This window comes from Mustelus asterias, chromosome 12, assembly GCF_964213995.1.
Source record: "Mustelus asterias chromosome 12, sMusAst1.hap1.1, whole genome shotgun sequence".
Taxonomy (NCBI): Eukaryota; Metazoa; Chordata; class Chondrichthyes; order Carcharhiniformes; family Triakidae; genus Mustelus; species Mustelus asterias.
In genome coordinates this window covers 100,942,377-100,959,713 of record NC_135812.1, presented here as the reverse complement: position 1 = coordinate 100,959,713, position 17,337 = coordinate 100,942,377, and the positions used below count along the sequence as shown (strand labels likewise).

The 17,337-nt window shown below is 44.7% G+C and overlaps 1 protein-coding gene across 1 annotated transcript in view; it reads left to right on the top strand.

Moving 5' to 3' along the window:
• cep131 (centrosomal protein 131) overlaps positions 1 to 16,924 on the top strand; it is a 119,326-nt gene extending 102,402 nt beyond the window's left edge. The window contains 6 exon segments of the mRNA XM_078225722.1: positions 2,017 to 2,091; positions 4,484 to 4,626; positions 8,689 to 8,866; positions 11,278 to 11,474; positions 13,972 to 14,032; positions 16,456 to 16,924. Coding sequence (XP_078081848.1) covers positions 2,017 to 2,091; positions 4,484 to 4,626; positions 8,689 to 8,866; positions 11,278 to 11,474; positions 13,972 to 14,032; positions 16,456 to 16,527 — 726 coding nt within the window. The 3' untranslated portion in view covers positions 16,528 to 16,924.
• Positions 16,925 to 17,337: the final 413 nt, after the last annotated feature.

Here is a 17,337-nt window from a genome sequence, read left to right as displayed (position 1 = left end):
AGAAACCATCGAATCCCAACAGTGCTGACGCAGGCCATTCAGCCCAACAAGTCTGCACCGACTCTTTGGAGCATCCCACACACATGCTAAGCACGTAACCCCATGCATTTACCCTGCTAACCCCCTAACTACACATCTTGGTACAGTAAGGGGCACTTTAGCATAGCCAATCAACCTAACCTGCACATCTTTGGAGTGTGGGAGGAAGCCAGAGCAACCGGAGGAAACCCAGGCAGACATGGGGAGAACATGCAAACTCCATGAAGACATTGACCCGAGGTCGGAATCGAACCCAGGTCCCTGGCAATTTGAAGCAACAGTGCCAATCACTGTGCTGCTGTGCTGGTGAAGAATGGTAACCTCTGTGCATTTAAATAACATAGGACTTTTAAATAATAATATGGAACTCCTAAATAATAATATTGTGCTCTTACATAATAAAGGATTCTTAAATAATATGGATACTTAAATAATAAAATAGGCTTCTTAAATAATAATATAGGATCCTTAAGTAATAATCACACTCTTAAATAATAATTTTATTTTAATTAAGTTATTTTAAATAAGTTTATTTATTAGTGACACAAGTTGGCTTATATTAACACCACAATGAAGTTACTGTGAAAATCCCCTAGTCGCCACACTCCAGCGCCTGCTCAGGTACACTGAGGGAGAATTTAGCATAACCAATGCACCTAACCAGCACATCTTTTGGATTGTGGGAGGAAACTGGGGCACCTGGAGGAAACCCACGCAGACACAGGGAGAACGTACAGACTCCGCACAGTGATCTAGCCGGGATTCAAACCGGGGTCCCTGGCGCTGTGAGGCTGGGACCACTGTGCCACCATGCCGCCTATAATAATCTAATAATATAGATCTAAATAATAATATAGTATTCTTAAACAATATATGACCCTTTAATAAATAGGACTCCTTAATAAATAGGACTCGATAATAATATTGGATTCTTAAATAATAATATAGGATCCTTAAGTAATAATCTAGAACTCTTTAATAATGAAGGATGCTTAAATAATAATGTAGGATTTTAAACTAATACTATAGAAGTCTTAAATAAAGTCAATATTGTGCCAAATCTATTGCATGTGGGAAAGAAGTTGCAGGCATACACTTTACTTGCAATTTTGAACTCTCTCAAGGTTTGGTCAATGTTGCAAAATGCCTTTAATCCTTATTATCACTAGCTGGGCCTTTCCCTCCCCACTTCTCCTGGAAACATAGATACTTTTCCTCCGGTATAGTTCCATAAACTTCAATGGTTTGCTGATTTATCAACAGAAGTGACTGCTAGTTATGTGTGTCCCTGACGGCTTGTGTAGGCAGGCTGTCCAATGACCAGGGTCATCACAGTTGAATATGATTCTATCCACATATGAGCGTTTCTGGCTACAGTATCTGATTTGATTTATTATTGTCACGTATTAGTGTACAGTGAAAAGTATTGTTTCTTGTGCGCTATACAGACAAAACATACCGTTCATAGAGAAGGAAAGGCGAGAGTGCAGAATGTAGTGTTACAGTCATAGCTAGGGTGTAGAGAAAGATCAACTTAATGCAAAGCAGGTCCATTCAAACGTCTGATTGTAGCGAGGAAGAAGCTGTTCTTGAGTTGGAATAGCAGTCATGATCATGAACTCTGCATATTTTTACCACCTCTCCCCAACTCGAGAGGCACAGATGTCAATTGAATCGCCTTTTCTTCCACCATAAGCCAGTTCAGTACGGATTAGGAGATGTAACTTTGACCTTTCTGGGCTGAACTGCTCACTGCCTTAATCAGCTAGATTACCGGGGGAGAGGATATCGTGTTTTGTTCATTCTCGTTTACTGTGCTAAAGTTTGGCAGAGGTACTTTGGATCTTATTCTGCCCTTTTATTTGGTTGATGGGAAATGCATATAAGCGGAACCATTAATTGATTACATCACATTAATTGATTACATCACATTAATTGATTACTTTTGTTCATTTCACTGTGTGCTTATTTGATCAGGTAGAAATTCAATCCTTGAAAGAAAGACTAGAAATTGAGAAATATGCCTGGGAAGAAAATTACATGAAGAAGCAGGTAATTTCAATCACATTTAGTATATTGCTCTGACCCTTGGCCAGACTCTGGGACGTGGTGGAGTGGGTTTCCGATTAGGGATCAATAACATTTTGTTTAAAGTAAAAAAAAAAATTTGAGATTCAAGACACTTGCTTTTGGAATAAAGCCACAAGATTCCATGGGTTTTCAACAAACAAAAACAAACTTTACCAGACAAGGCCAGAAAGATAAAACAATTTGTAATATCTATCTTGTACTCCAACATTCAGGGTAAATATGGGGCACATGTGAGTTAACAGGCAAACTGTGTTTGATCACACCACGCTAGAGAGTAAATGACAGATGCAACCAAGAAGGAGTCCATGGATTTTTTAGGAATCCTGAACACCGTGTCAAGCAATGTCATTGAAACAAGGGATCCTCAGGTTCACCTTTTGAAGATATTTCTTTTGAATTCTCCCCAAAAACTGCTCCCACTCGCATTTAACAATGGCCCACCTCACAGGATTTCATACTCACCTTCTGAGATTCCTTCTCTCTGCATTCCTGAATCGGTACTCAATTTCTACTTATGGGCATATTTGCAGCTATTAGTCAGCTAGCTTCATTGAGTTGGCACCACCCTTGAGTTTCTCTGAACCCCTGTCTCCTAGCTGTATCCAGCGATCTATGACTCCCAAAGCCTCCCCTGAGCTCGCTTTGATTACCAGGACTTCCCCTGAGCCCTCTTCTCAGCTTTTCAGAGCTAACAGCACCAACACTCTGGCTGTGTCGAGTCTCTTCCCGCTACTTCTAACGCTTCTGCGACTGACCTTCTCAAGAAGAGTTTTTCACAGAGTCTTGAACTATTCAAAATTCTCCCAGAGAGTCCCACCGTTGTTACTAGGCAGGAACCAATGTAACAGGATTAGGACATCCTGTACCTCAAACATTCTGCAGATAGCTACTTTAGCACCCAGGGACACACAGATCAATGGATTTCATGACAGTATTTTCCAGCCTATACACAATAGGCTGGATTGAAGGCCCATTGGCACCCTGCATCCCCTTTAGAGTTGCATGCAAACATACAAAGGTGTAGACCATTCAGCCCCTCGAGCCTGCTTCACCATTCAATAAGATTATGGCTGATCTGATTGTACCCTCAACTTCACATTCCCATGTTATATTGCCTCTCCATGTTCTTCCTGCCAAAATGTATCACTTCATACTTCTCTGCATTAAGTTTCACCTGCCAAGTGTCTGCCTATTCCTCCAGCCTGCCCGTATCCTCATGAATTCTACCACTGTCCTCATCACAGTTCACCATATTTTCACGTTTTGTCATCTTCACATTTTGAACTTGTGCTCTGCGCAAGTCTAAATCATTAATTAATATATTAATGTACATTAATATCGATCATAAAAAGGAGTGGCTCTAATAACAGCCACTGAGGATATCTGGGGTCCCCACCGTCCGAAGATTCAATGAGGAACTTGTCCCCATCGACTCCAGCCCTCTTTTTGGTAGCCAAATCCAGGCAGCCATCAACTCCAGCAAGCCCAATGATATTTTATACTCTAACGAGCAGTGATTGGCTAAAGGTGGGACATCCGCCCATCACCGGATGGAAGCCCTGCCTTGGAGAGCTCCCGGCCAATTAGATTGGCTGGAAACTCTCCAGTCATTCCAGGAACAGTGCTGCGGTGGCCATCTGAGGCACTGCAGTTAGCTGTCCAGAACTACGTGACGGGAACCAGAGGACAGGCAAATGGCAGGAGTCAAGAGGGATGGGGATATAAGGTAGGGAGGGCTTGAGGGGTTGGTGAGGGGGAAGATTTAGATGTCGGGGGATAGGTCAGGGGGAGGGAGGTCCAGGGGTCACAGAGTCTAAGGGGAGGACGCCCCCTGTCAGGGTCTTCTGACAGGTATTCCCCCACCCAAGAGCAAACTTAGTTGAATTTTGGGTTTCCTGCAATCTAGCATCCACTTGCTGGCCTAAATATTGAGTCTGAGTGGGAAAAATGTTCTTCAAATAGCCAATTAAGGGACTTAATTGGGACAATGGAGGGCTTGGTGTTCATCAGCCTGCCTGACCCAGTGTAATGCATAATGTAATTTTACACCCCACTCCTGCCGCAGAACCCGCTGGGGTAAGGGTAAAATTCGAGCCCTGTTTTCATACCTACCTCTACTCTGAAAAACAACCATTCGCCAGCCACTGCTCTGTTTCTTGTCACTCAGCCAACTTCATATCCCTGTAGCCCTGACCCTTCTTTGCTGACCCTTCTTTGTTATGCGGCACTTCCGTTTGGCAGCGTAATACCTTCCAGAACAAGTTGATGGAGTGAATCTGCAGAGTTGGAATTGCAAAAATCAGGCTCCTCATGGTTCCTTGCCTGGGGTTAAATAATTTTCCTTCCTGTGCAGGAAGCATGGTTACTGACCCGCGAACGAGGATTAAAAGAAGAGGTACGCAAAGGACGAGACAAGGAGATTGAGCTTGTTATTCAGCGCCTGGAGGAAGAAGTCCGAATTTCTAAGCATGAGTGTGAGAGGGTAGCTGAAAATACGTGAGAACAATTTCCAAATTTCGTTTTTGCAAGAATTTATATCCTGTGAGAAGTTCACTGTCCTCTACGTTAGTAAGCTGAAACTATTTTTCGAGAAGACATGTACCAAAAATAGATTCATAACATCAGGAGATTTTAAAGTCCGAATGTTAAAATTGAAAAGAATCTAACTGCCCTTTTCAACTTGTTTGATGGATGCAAAAATTGTGATCTGGCAAACGAGGTTTACTGTCCATCATGGTGACAGATTGGCTAGCTGGAATGATTATTTATGGTTGCATTAACTGAGATATGGCTCAAACAAGGCTCAGGTTATCAAGCCATAGAATCCCTACCGTGCAGAAGGAGGCCATTCAGCCCATCGAGCCTGCACCAACAACAATCCCACCCAGGTCCTATCCTCGTAACCCCATGTATTTACCCAGCTAATCCCCCTGACACTAAGGGGAAATTTAGCATGGCCAATCCACCTAACCCACACATCTTTGGACTGTGGGAGGAAGCCGGAGCACCCGGAGGAAACCCACGGAGACACAGGGAGAACGTGCAAACTCCACACAGATAGTGCCCCAAGCCGGGAATCGAATCCAGGTCCCTGGCGCTGTGATTCAGCAGTGCTAACTACCGTGCCACCCATAATTGACACTGTAAGTGATAATAAATAGAGGAATATGGACCTTGTAGCGGCAAAAGTTCTTTAGTTTAGAAAGGCTTCATGTATCAACGAGAGCTTGATGGGCTGAAGGGCTTATTCCTGTGCTGTACTGTCCTTTGTTCTTTCTTCTGTTACTGGAAGTTCTTTTTATCAAGCTCGAAAATGTGAGAAGGATCCAGATGAGTAGATTTGCTGGCCACTTTCACAGACGTGTGGTGAAAAATTTCCCTAATGTAGGCTGTGAAAACATAGTGCCAGGGGTAGAGAACGAGAGAAATATCTGCTGTCACAGGGAAACTTTCCCAATCAATCTGTCTCCAAACTTTCCCAGTCAATCAGCAGGGAAAGAAGTGGTGTTGGTTCTGGCTCTCAGAAAAGCAGAATGGCATGTGGGGTAAAGTAATGATTGGATAGAGACCAGAAATTATCGAAAGTAAAAATCCTCAACTAGAGAAGAGTTAATTTTGGTCCTTTCAGAAAGGGCTCGCGCACTGGATAGATTAGAAAGTGTGCAAGTACAGCAGGGTAAAACTGTACTGGAGAAATGAAAAGCATTCATGGAAGCTCTCCCTCAAATTAGGCATGTTCTTCCAAAGGGAAAAGATAGAACATCCAAGGCTATTGTGCCCTAGATATCAAAGAAAATAAAAGTTCAAATAAGACACAAAAAGGAGGCTTATGGTAAACCTCAAAGATTCAGTTAACAATCAGGAAGATTACTAAAAAGGTTATTTTCATAGAATCCCTAAAGTGAAGAAGGAGGCCATTCAGCCCATTGAGTCTGTACTGACTCTCTGACAGAATATCTTACCCAGGCCCTTTTCCCCAAGCCTATTCATACATATTTACCATGGGCTAATCCCCCGACCCTACACATCTTGGGATACTAAGGGACAATACAGTATGGCCAACCCACCTTTCATGATATAGAGACGGATTAGGAGAAAATATTAGCAGGCATCATTAAACTGAAACCAAAAGAGAAGATGCTGGAAAATCTCAGCAGGTCTGGCAGCATCTGTAAGGAGAGAAAAGAGCTGACGTTTCGAGTCCAGACGACCCTTTTGTCAGAGCTGAATTAAATTGAATCCTGAAACATTTTCTAAATGCACAAAGTGTGAGGGGTGAGCTAAGGACATTTTGAACCTATCGAGGACCCTAAAGGAATCCCTCATGTAGAGGCATGGTCATGGTTAAAGCATTAAATTCATGCTTAACATCTCTTAACATCTCACAAAGAACGCAGATGTTTTAAAGGTAACACTGAAAGTGGAGGGGGAAGTTAAGGACAGCAATAAGCAACCTTAATTTGGACGGAGCAACATTTTGTAGGGAGTAACATTATAAAGTTTGCAGATAAACCATAACCTGGCAGCCTAGTAGATAGTGATGAGGATAGATATAGACTTCAAGATGGCCAACAGGATGATGAATAAGCAGGAACATGGCAGCTGGAGTTGAGTGCGATGAGCTGAGAGGAATAATATGGAAATGGCAGTGCTCTGAAAGTATAGGTGAACAGAGAAACTTGGGTGTCTAGCTGCACAAATCTTCAGACCAGTTGAAACACTGGTCAAAAAATAATTTGGGTTCTTGGACTTATAAATAGCAAAGTAGATTGTTAAAAAAATTCTTGGAATGTGGGCATCGCTGGCTGGGCCAGCATTTGTTGCCCATCCCTAATTGTCCTTAAACTGCGTAGCTTGCTAGGCCATTTCAAAGAGCAGTTAAGAGTACATTGGAGACTGGAGTCAGATGTAGTCCAGACAAGGTAAAGACGGCAGATTTCCTTCCCTAAAGGACATTAGTGAACCAGATACATTTTTACAGCAATTGATAGTTTGATGGTCACCATCACTGGAACTAGGGATGAGAGTTTCTGGCCTTCCCGCTATGTGTTTCTTGCGAAGGGGGGCGGCGTGCCACTGACCGAAGATCCCGCGCTGTCAATGGGATTCCCCATTGAACCCTGGGATGCACCGTAGGTGTGGGACCGGAAGATCCTGCTGGAGCGAATGGCTGGAAAGTTCCGGTATCGCTTTCAATTCCAGATTTTTAAATGAATTAATTGAATTTAAATTCCATCAGCTGCTGTGGTGGGACTTGAACCTCAATCCCCAGTGTGTTATCCTGGGCATCTGATTTACCAGTCCAGTGACATTACTGCCACAGCACCTTCATACCAAAAAGCAAAGAAACTGTGCTGGAAATGTATAAATTGTTGGTTAAGTCTTGGCTGGAGTATTGTGGGCAATTCTGGGCAGCGCACTTCAGAAAAGATGTAGAGGTCTCGAGAAAGATTAGGGTGGAGTTAATCAGGACGTTACCAAGGATGAGGAATCTCAATTGCGAGGAGAGGATGAAAAGCTCAGAGTGTTCTCCTAGGAACAGGAGAGGTTTGCGGTAATCTACTAGAGGTTGTCAAGATGAAAACCATAAAATTAGTGTATTAATCATCAGAAGTCATAGATTCCAGATCAATCGCACAAGATCTAGACAGGAGATGAGAAAGTTTATTTATTATAGTCACAAATAGGCTTACATTCACACTGCAATGAAGTTACTGTGAAAATCCCCTAGTCGCCACACTCCAGCACCTGTTCGGGTACACTGAGGGAGAATTTAGCATGGCCAATACACCTAACCAGCACAGCTTTTGGACTGTGAGGGGAAACCAGAGCACCTGGAGGAAACCCACACAGACACGGGGAGAATGTGCAAACTCCACACAGACAGTGACCCAAGCTGGGAATCGAACCCAGGTCCCTGGCGCTGTGAGGTAGCAGTGCTAACCACTGTGCCACCATGCTGCTCCCCATTTCATTAACCTTCCAAATAATGTGCTACACCAATTTGATCCACAACTTCTCCCCCCACCCCCCCCCAAGGGGTCTGAGTTGCTGTGGCAACAGACACTTTTACATGCAAGTTGTAGCGATGGTAGAGGGTCAAGTTAGAGCCATCATGTGGCTGACCAGGAATATCTTTCACTCTCAACACTTGCCATAAACGTCTGTTGGAAGGATTTTGCAGGTTGACACTCAGTGTTTGGCTGCGTTATGAACGTACCTTCCTTGACCACCAGGCCCTGGAGCGGGACCTGAACCCAGAGCTTCAGGTTCAGAGGCAGGTACACTACCCACTGCCTCACAGGACCTCTCCTGTCCCTTAACATGGACAAAATCTGAGGTACTTAACCTAAGGGGTGTGACTGCCTCACGGACCACTGTGTCCAGGTAACCTCCTCCCTCTCTTGCTGTATCCAAAACTACACTTGAACCATAGAATAATCCCAGAAACATCTGCTTCGTCGCGCGCACAAGTTGGGGGTAACAGATGGTAATGCTGTTGCAGTAAACCAAATGAAACGCGACTGCCAGCCAATATGTCAAATTAACCTTCCGCAGGATTAAGCATGTTCGACACAAATATGAAGCAGAGTTGAGGGAGCTGGAGCGCTCCGAACGCAATCTGCAGGAAAGATGCAATGAACTTAAGGCACGGCTGATGGATGCGGAGGGGGAGACTATCCGATTCAAGGGGTTACTCCGATACAAAGAACAAGAAATAGAAGATATAAGAAAGGTAACACTGGCGCTTTGTTTTGATTGGTGTTTGCCATGTCATTCATACTTTACAGGCTGGATTTTCCACTCGCCCCGAAACCGGAAAATCCCGCCCCACATCCATGGTCCGTTCCTCGTCCGCTATGATTCCCGTGGCAGGGGGAACGGGAAAATTCGCCCCTATGTCTGAAGACCATAACCTATTTTGCACCAACTCTGTAGGCAGCACGCTGTAACATAGTGTCTGCAAGGCTGGGCAATTCACTTCCACGTTTATGGTAAAGCTATCATTGGCTTTAGTACTCTTGGCTAAGGGAAGGAAAAAGTTGGCTTGAGTTCCCATTCATCGTTGATAGTGAAATGATGTTTGTGAAAATGCTGACCCTTAACGAACACGGCTCTGAAATTCCTGGGGCGGTCTTCAGGTTGGGGGAACAGCTCCTTGGCCAGTCTTCATCCCTGTAGGAAATCTCAAATAGTTCAATTATTTTTATAATGCTTCATAAAACCTTTTGGCAAATTGCCCCATTGCTGTAATTAGGAAGTAAATACAGAATCTGCAGAAAAACAGATGGTTTGCGAGAGATTCATTTTCAATATTATTGCCTACAATAAAAAGAGAAGTGTTAAAACAGTACAATTTGCATAAACATTACACCGAAAATTTCCTTATTACTGCTCCACTCTGTGGTTTGACCACCTGAATCCTCAGTGGACTGCTCGGGTCGGGGGGAGAGAGGAGGTTAACTTGAGAATGGTTGGATTTGTTTTAACAGAGCAATTGAAACCAGTTGAGGAAAGAAGAGGGTTGTCTTACTCAATTTTTCATTTTGCTCTCTCTCTCTGAGCTCAGCAGCACTTTGAGATCCCTCCCCCTCCCCTGAAGGGGTAGATAGGACCCCAATTATTGTCACATCGAAAAGCCAGAATCTCCAACAAGTGTAGTAATCCCTCGATACTCCACTGAAGCATCAATTTTGATCGCATGGTCAGGTCTCTGGTATGTGGGTTGAAACCACAACCCTTTTGAATTAGAGGCAGGAGTACAACCAAGGCTGACACTGAAGTAGGTTCAAGGACAGTTAATCCCTAAAAGTGCATGGAAGCCATTTTCCAAATTTAGCACTTGGTGCAGCAAGTACTAAATTACACGAACAACTAAGTTACACGGACAACCTTGTCACGGCTAGGTTCCATCTGCCAGGACCCTGTCCATTCAAGGCTCTCTTGGTTGAGTCGCTGGGCAGAATTTTCCCCCAAAAATCGAAGTGTCACAATGGTGCAACTAATGGAATGATCCGTGCCGGTCTCTCAGGCGTGCTCCGCACTGCAATTGTCCCACACTCTGTCACGTTTTTGGAGAATGGTGAGCCATTCGCACCAGTGCTGGACGAGAGGGACCTAAACACACCGGTGAGCCCGGCTTCAGAGCGCTCGGGCGCCATTCCACGAGGGTGTTCCAATCTCACAGTATATTGGGAGATCCCTCCGCAGGCCTCTCAAATATTGGGGCCCCCACCCCTCATTGACAAAATGTTATTCCACCCCCTCCTCAACACGGAGCGACCACATCGGGGCATCAAAGCCTTCCCGATGGCTCCCCCTGCCTGATCCCTGATATACCTCTCCCCCCATCACGACCTCTGACATGCTCCACCCCTACATGACCACCCCCCCCACCCCCCCCCCCACCCCTGGTCATAGCTGCCCCACATCTTTGGCACTGCCCTGGCACACTGGAGGTGCCCAAATGCCACTGCCAGGGTGTCCGGTGGGCACTGCCCGGCCATGCTCCTGACCATCGTGGGGTTTCAATGGTCTCCAAACCCCCTGGCGTGACCATTGCACCAGGTCTCCACTAATGGAAACCAGTACTGATTCCCACGTCCTCGCATTGTGCCCACAGGCCTGGAAGATCCCATGCGCTGGGAGCTGAACGGGCTATGCATTTTAAATATGCGAATCAGCCTCGTGCCCTTTCTGGGTGTGATCTGGTTTGCGTGTTTGGAAGGGGACCAGAACGATTGCAAACTGTTTGGCGCCAGGCGTGAAGCGGTTTTTTACACTTGCGGGTTGGTGCAACCTGTGCCAGACACAGCAAGGTGGGAAAATCATCCCCGCTGTGTTTGCAATGCTTTTTGTTTCGTTCTCGTGGTCGGAAGCACTTTGTGAGTGGGGATTTGTGTCGAGTGAGCCTCCAAGAGCTGGCCCCAATGTCCTTTTTGTTTCTTCCGTTTCACATCCTCGGCAGTTACCACGTGTAGCAAAATATGGAAGCATCAATTTATTGGTATTGAGTGTGTATCCTTCTTTGTAAAAATAAAAAAGCAGCAATGGGAGACTTCACTATGAATAAATGAAACTTAATAAAGAAGTGCCTTTGGACTATTGCTTTGTGATTTGTTGGCATTTTCTTTGTTTTGCAACCAGATCACTGACAGACTGACAGAAGAAAGAAAGAGTTTAGCAGAGGTCCTTCGGCAGGAGTTTGCAGACAGGTTGGTTAGCACCGAGGAAGAAAACAAACGGTTAAAGACGGAGATGTCTGAGATGAGAGCGCGTCATCGCTTGGAAGTGGAACGAATCACTAAGGAAAAGGAGGAAGAGCTGGAGGAGGTCCATAAAAGGTGAGGTGAAGCGCGTTTAGATTCACAGGCTCTCCGAGGCTCTGATTTACCCCAAAGCCAGGCTAATGTCTGAACATGAAGTTCTGTTCTTGCTGAATAATCCTTTGCAACGGGTAGAAGTTACTCTTGCAATATCTTTGTCAGTATGCTAATTACATGTCTAATATCCTCCGGAGGGATAGAACTGAAAAGCAGAGAAGTTGTGGTAAACTTTTGTTGAACCCTTTGTTTGGACCACACCAGTAGCATTATACGCAGTTCTGATCTCTGCATTGTTAAAAATGATATAGAGACATTGGAGCAGGTGGAAAAACAGGTCACAAGATGATACCAGAACTGAGAGTATATACTTAACAGGAAAAGCTGAAAGGCTGTGATTCTTTTTATTCATTCATGGTACATGGGTGTCGCTGGCTGGTCAGCATTTATTGCCCATCCCTAGTTGCCCGAGGGCAGTTGAGAATCAACCACATTGCTGTGGCTCTGGAGTCACATCTAGGCCAGACCGGATAAGGACAGCAGATTTCTATCCCTAAAGGACATTAGTTCTTTCACTAAAAAAAGAGGTATGGATAATCTGATTGGATCTTGAAGATAATGAAGATAGACAAAAGGGAAAATGTTTTGCACCTGTGAGTGAGTCCAAAGTTAGGAGTCATAACAACAACGTAGGTGCTAATAAATCTAATAAGGAATTCAAGGGGAACTTCTTTAGGTAGAGTAATCGGAATCTAGAACCCACGACAATAGGGAGTGCAAATAGTGAAGAAGGCATATGGCATGCTTGCCTTTATAGGACGGGGCATAGAGTATAAGAGTTGGGGTCTGATGTTGCAGATGTATAGAACATTGGTTCGGCCGCATTTGGAATACTGCGTCCAGAAGGACGTGGAGGCTTTGGAGAGAGTACAGAGGAGGTTTACCAGGATGTTGCCTGGTATGGAGGGGCTTGGTTATGAGGAGAGATTGGGGAAACTGGGGTTGTTCTCCTTGGAAAGACGGAGGATGAGGGGAGACTTAATAGAGGTGTATAAAATTATGAAAGGCATAGATAGGGTGAACGGTGGGAAGCTTTTCCCCGGGTCGGTGGTGACGTTCACGAGGGGTCATAGGTTCAAGGTGAAGGGGGGGAGGTTTAACACAGATATCAGAAGGACATATTTCACACAGAGGGTCGTGGGGGCCTGGAATGTGTTGCCGGGCAAGGTGGTGGAGGCGGACACACTGGGAACGTTTAAGACTTATCTAGACAGCTATATGAACGGAGTGGGAATGGAGGGATACAAAAGAGTGGTCTAGTCTGGACCAGGGAGCGGCGCGGGCTAATTGTTCCTTGTTTCTCGTTTCAAGGCTTCATTCTATGATCATCTTGCTGGTGCCAGTACAGAGCGAGACTGTGGATAGTTGGGAACCTGTCTCGGGGGCAGGGAATTCATATGGTGTTCGTGGAAGTGGAAATGACTAGGGTTGGGAAGCATTTCCCGATCAGTGCCATTGTGATCTCCTGGACTCGTTTCGATCGCCTCAGGGGGTCGGAGAGGAATTTCCCAGATTTTTTTTCCCCATATTGGCCCTGGGGTTTTTCACTCTGGGTTTTCGCCTCTCCCTGGAGATCACATGGTCTGGAATGGGGGGGTGGGGGTGAGGTGATAGGTTGTAATGAACAAAGCATCGTAGCTGTGAGGGACAGCTCGGTGGATAGGATATTGGTATGTAGATAGGCTGGAAAATTGGGCGGGGATCCTGGATTCAGGATTCAATCCTGGACCGGGGAGCGGCGCGGGCTTGGAGGGCCGAAGGGCCTGTTCCTGTGCTGTATTGTTCTTTGTTCTTTGTTGTTTGTAGTATAGTATATAGGGCAGTGTAGTATAGTATAGGGCATAGTGGTTAGCTGCCCCACAGCACCAGGGACCCAAAGCAGCTTGGGTCACTGTCTGTGGGGGGTCTGCACGTTCTCTCTGTGTCTACGTGGGTTTCCTCCGGGTGCTCCAGTTTCCTTCCACAGCCCAAAAGACTTGCTGGTTAGGTTCACTGGCCGTGCTAAATTCTCCCTCAGTGTACCCGAACAGGTGCCAGAGTGTGGTGACTCAGGGATTTTCACAGTAACTTCATCGCAGTAAGCCTACTTGTGACACATAAATAAACTTTAAACTTACAGACATATTTAAAGGGAAGTCTGCTAAGTGCAAAAAAGAGGAATGGTAGAAGTAGTTTGGTGATAGTGTTAGGTGAAGCAGGGTGGGAGGGGGCTCGTGTGGGGCATATATACATGACACAAACCAAGTTGGCCGAATGATTTATTTCTATGGTGTAGGCTGAGTGTAACGCCAGATCAGTGACCAATTGGAAATGGAAAGAATAATTTCGGGGATGGAATTCTTCACCAGAACCTTTCTGCTATTCTGGATTGCAAAAGTGACCCCCCCCCCCCCCCGCCCCCCCCCCCCTGCCATGGATAGGAATGACCCTGTGAATTTGTTTTGTTTTTCTGTTCTAGAGTAAAAGTCGCAATAGTAAAGAAAGAAGAAGCAGTGAATAGTCTTCGAAAACAATACGAAGTGAGTGTTCACTTTCAAATCTGCTTTGTATTTATTCCCTCACCTCCATTTTCACAATTTGTCACCGACTGCTTAAATCGGAATCTGTGACATTTGGTTGCATTTGAGTCTGTTAAGTTATTGTAACTAATAAATATCAAGCAGTCAATGCATTTGCTGCACTACCTTCAAATATTGTGAGACTTTTTAACAGTGCAACAAACTCAATTTAAATGAATGGCGGCACGGTGGCACGGGAGTTAGCACTGTTGCCTCACAGCGCCAGGGACCCGGGTCTTGGGTGACTGTCTGTGCAAAGTCTGCACATTCTTCCGTATCTGTGTGGGTTTCCTCCGGGCGCTCCAGTTTCCTCCCACAGTCCAAAGATGTGCGGGTTAGGTGGATTGGCCATGCTAAAATAGCCCCTTAGTGCCCAACGATAGGGGAATTAGCATTAGGGGGGTAAGTATGTGGGATCACGGGGATAATGCCTGGGTGGGATTATTGTCTGAGATACAAGGCAGATTTGATGGGCCGAATGGCCTCCTTCTGCACTGGAGGGGTTCTATAAAAGAAAAGAATTATTTGTAATATTAATGCATTAATATTGTATTATCTATTTTCAAATATCAATATCACCCAGAATTAATATCTCCTCCTTCCTAATTTGCCTCAATTTTCCCTGTCATGGTTGAATTTTCAGTTGGTTTTTGGATCTTTATTCGGTTTGAATAGAGGAACACCACATTTAACATTTTGGCAGTTTTTTTGTAAATGCAGTGTCATCCTTGTGCAGTAATAATTATGGCCTTGGATGCTTCCTTGGGTGCTGCAGTGTTGGGATTGATTGAGTACTGTGGCTGCTGGCTTCCATCTCCCCATCCAAATAGGTATCGCTGTCAAGATCTGTAGACACAGTAAGAAGTTTAACAACACCAGGTTAAAGTCCAACAGGTTTATTTGGTAGCAAAAGCCACACAAGCTAGTAGAAACAGGAGGGGGTCATTCAGGCTTGTTCCTATATTCTGCTCGATTACACGTCACCTGTACCTCAACTGGATCTGCCAGCTGTCTTTCCATTATCCCTCAATGCCATTACTTAAGAGAGGTGAAAAGGTGGAACTTGAGTGGTTGGGATGAGTACATAGATGTATTTAAGGGGAAGATAAGTTTACAAGGGAGAAAGGAATGGAAGGATACGTTGATAGGTTGGAATGAAGTAAATTGAGTAGAAGGCCTAAGTAGGATGGAACCCTGAATGGCAGATGATGTGCTGTGAATTCTACGGTAAAAGGGATGAAACCATGATCATGCAGGTGACGAGGCCAGGCCATTGGACTTGGGGTGGGCTGTTGCCTACGTTAGTGATCTGCCCAAGCTAGGGTAGAATAAAGAATCACAGTAGCCAATGAGGTAAAACCAAGGCTTTACCTGATGCAATTTTTCAAATCCATCTCAGCCTTTTGGCTAAGATTGATGCCCGGGAGGGGATGCAATGTCTCATCTTGTCAGCTTGGATCTTGTTTGTCCTTTACACGGGGACCATGATTGGATTTCATTTGAATTGGGTTTTTTGATCGGAATAAGAGTACTGGGGAAACAAATCCATCAATTTCACCAAATCCACAGTCTTTTGGGGGAAGAGGAGCCTCAATTTGTGTTGCCCTTTGTGCAAGAAACAATCTCCAGCTTTCAATAGTAACTGGCCCAGCTCCTTGCAGGAATTTATGCTGAGATGAATCTTTAATTCACATTTGAATAACTTCCCTTAACTTGCAAGGATGCACAGCGTATCGGTAGGTGGTGCCAGTTAAGCTTGCGGTTAGTTGCAAACATGTATATTTGGAAAAAATCAGTGAGATATATAATTGATAAATATCTATTAAAACAGTGTATATCTTTGACTTTGCAGGGGGCATTGAGAGCAAAGTTTAGCATATAAAGATGTCATGCACTTAACATGCATTAAACATTCATTCAAAGTTAGCACTAGTGTTAATGGGCGGCGCAGTGGTTAGCACTGCTACCTCACAGCGCCAGGGACCCAGGTTCGATTCCCGGCTTGGGTCACTGTCTGTGTGGAGTTTGCACATTCTCCCCGTGTCTGCGTGGGTTTCCTCTGGGTGCTCCGGTTTCCTCCCACAGTCCAAAGATGTGCAGGTTAGGTTGATTGGCCACGCTAAATTGCCCCTTAGTGTCAGGGGGATTAGCAGGGTAAATATGTAGGCTTATGGGGATAGGGCCTGGATGGAATTGTGGCCGGTGCAGACTCGATGGGCCGAATGGCCTCCTTCTGCACTGTAGGGATTCTAGTATTATCTAAATGCTACAAATATAGTCCTGCAGTTCCTGAATGTTGCCGTTTATTCCCTTCGTTAAGTATCACCACTTTGACAATACTTTTCAATCCTTGTGTATTTTTCTGTGTGTGTGTGTGTGTGTAGGCAGCACTTAAACGAGCAGATCATCTTGAAGCCCTCCTTGAACAACAAAGAAAACAGCTCCTGGGCAAATGAATGTGTAGACCGGTATAACAGAGACCACACTGCGCCCTCACTCACCATAAGCATCACACTGGGAGTAGTCACAACATCGAGTTGCATACTTGAAGTGCAAAAGTGTGATCCATTTGCGCAAAGGCCAACAGAATAACATTAATTTAATGTTTGTTTTTGATCAATAATCTCACTGTGGTTCAAACTGTCCAAATCGAACATTTTAGCTAAACAGTCTTTTTAAACAAAAATGTTTTTTTATTTTTCTACATTAAGTACTGTAATATTTTCCCAGATTGCAGACCTTGTTTTGTATGTTAGCTGTAATGTGTAGCATGATGGAATTTATAAAATGTTTCAATTAGTTTCATTATTGCAAAGCATCTCTTGTAATTAAATGACTCATTTCTTCAATTCATTTGGACTCCAAGTGTTTTCACCCAGAATGAATCAAAGAAATTCAGCACCAAACTCAGCTGAAGATCTGGTACATAATGACCAATGTTGTTTTTCCCCCCACAACGTAAGTGTTACTAAACAAATGACATGTGTTGCAGCTGCCTCAATCCTCCCTACCTTAACTGTTAGGAGTGCCACGTTTTAGAAACATAGAAGATAGGAGCAGGAAGAGGCCATTTGGCCCTTTGAGCCTGCTCCGCCATTCATTACCATCATGGCTGATCATCCAACTTAATAGCCTCATCCTGCTTTCTCCCCATAACCTTTGATCCAATTCGCCCCAAGTGCTCTATCCAGCCACCTCTTGAATACATTCAATGTTTTAGCATCAACTACTTCCTGTGGTAATGAATTCCACAGGCTCACCACTCC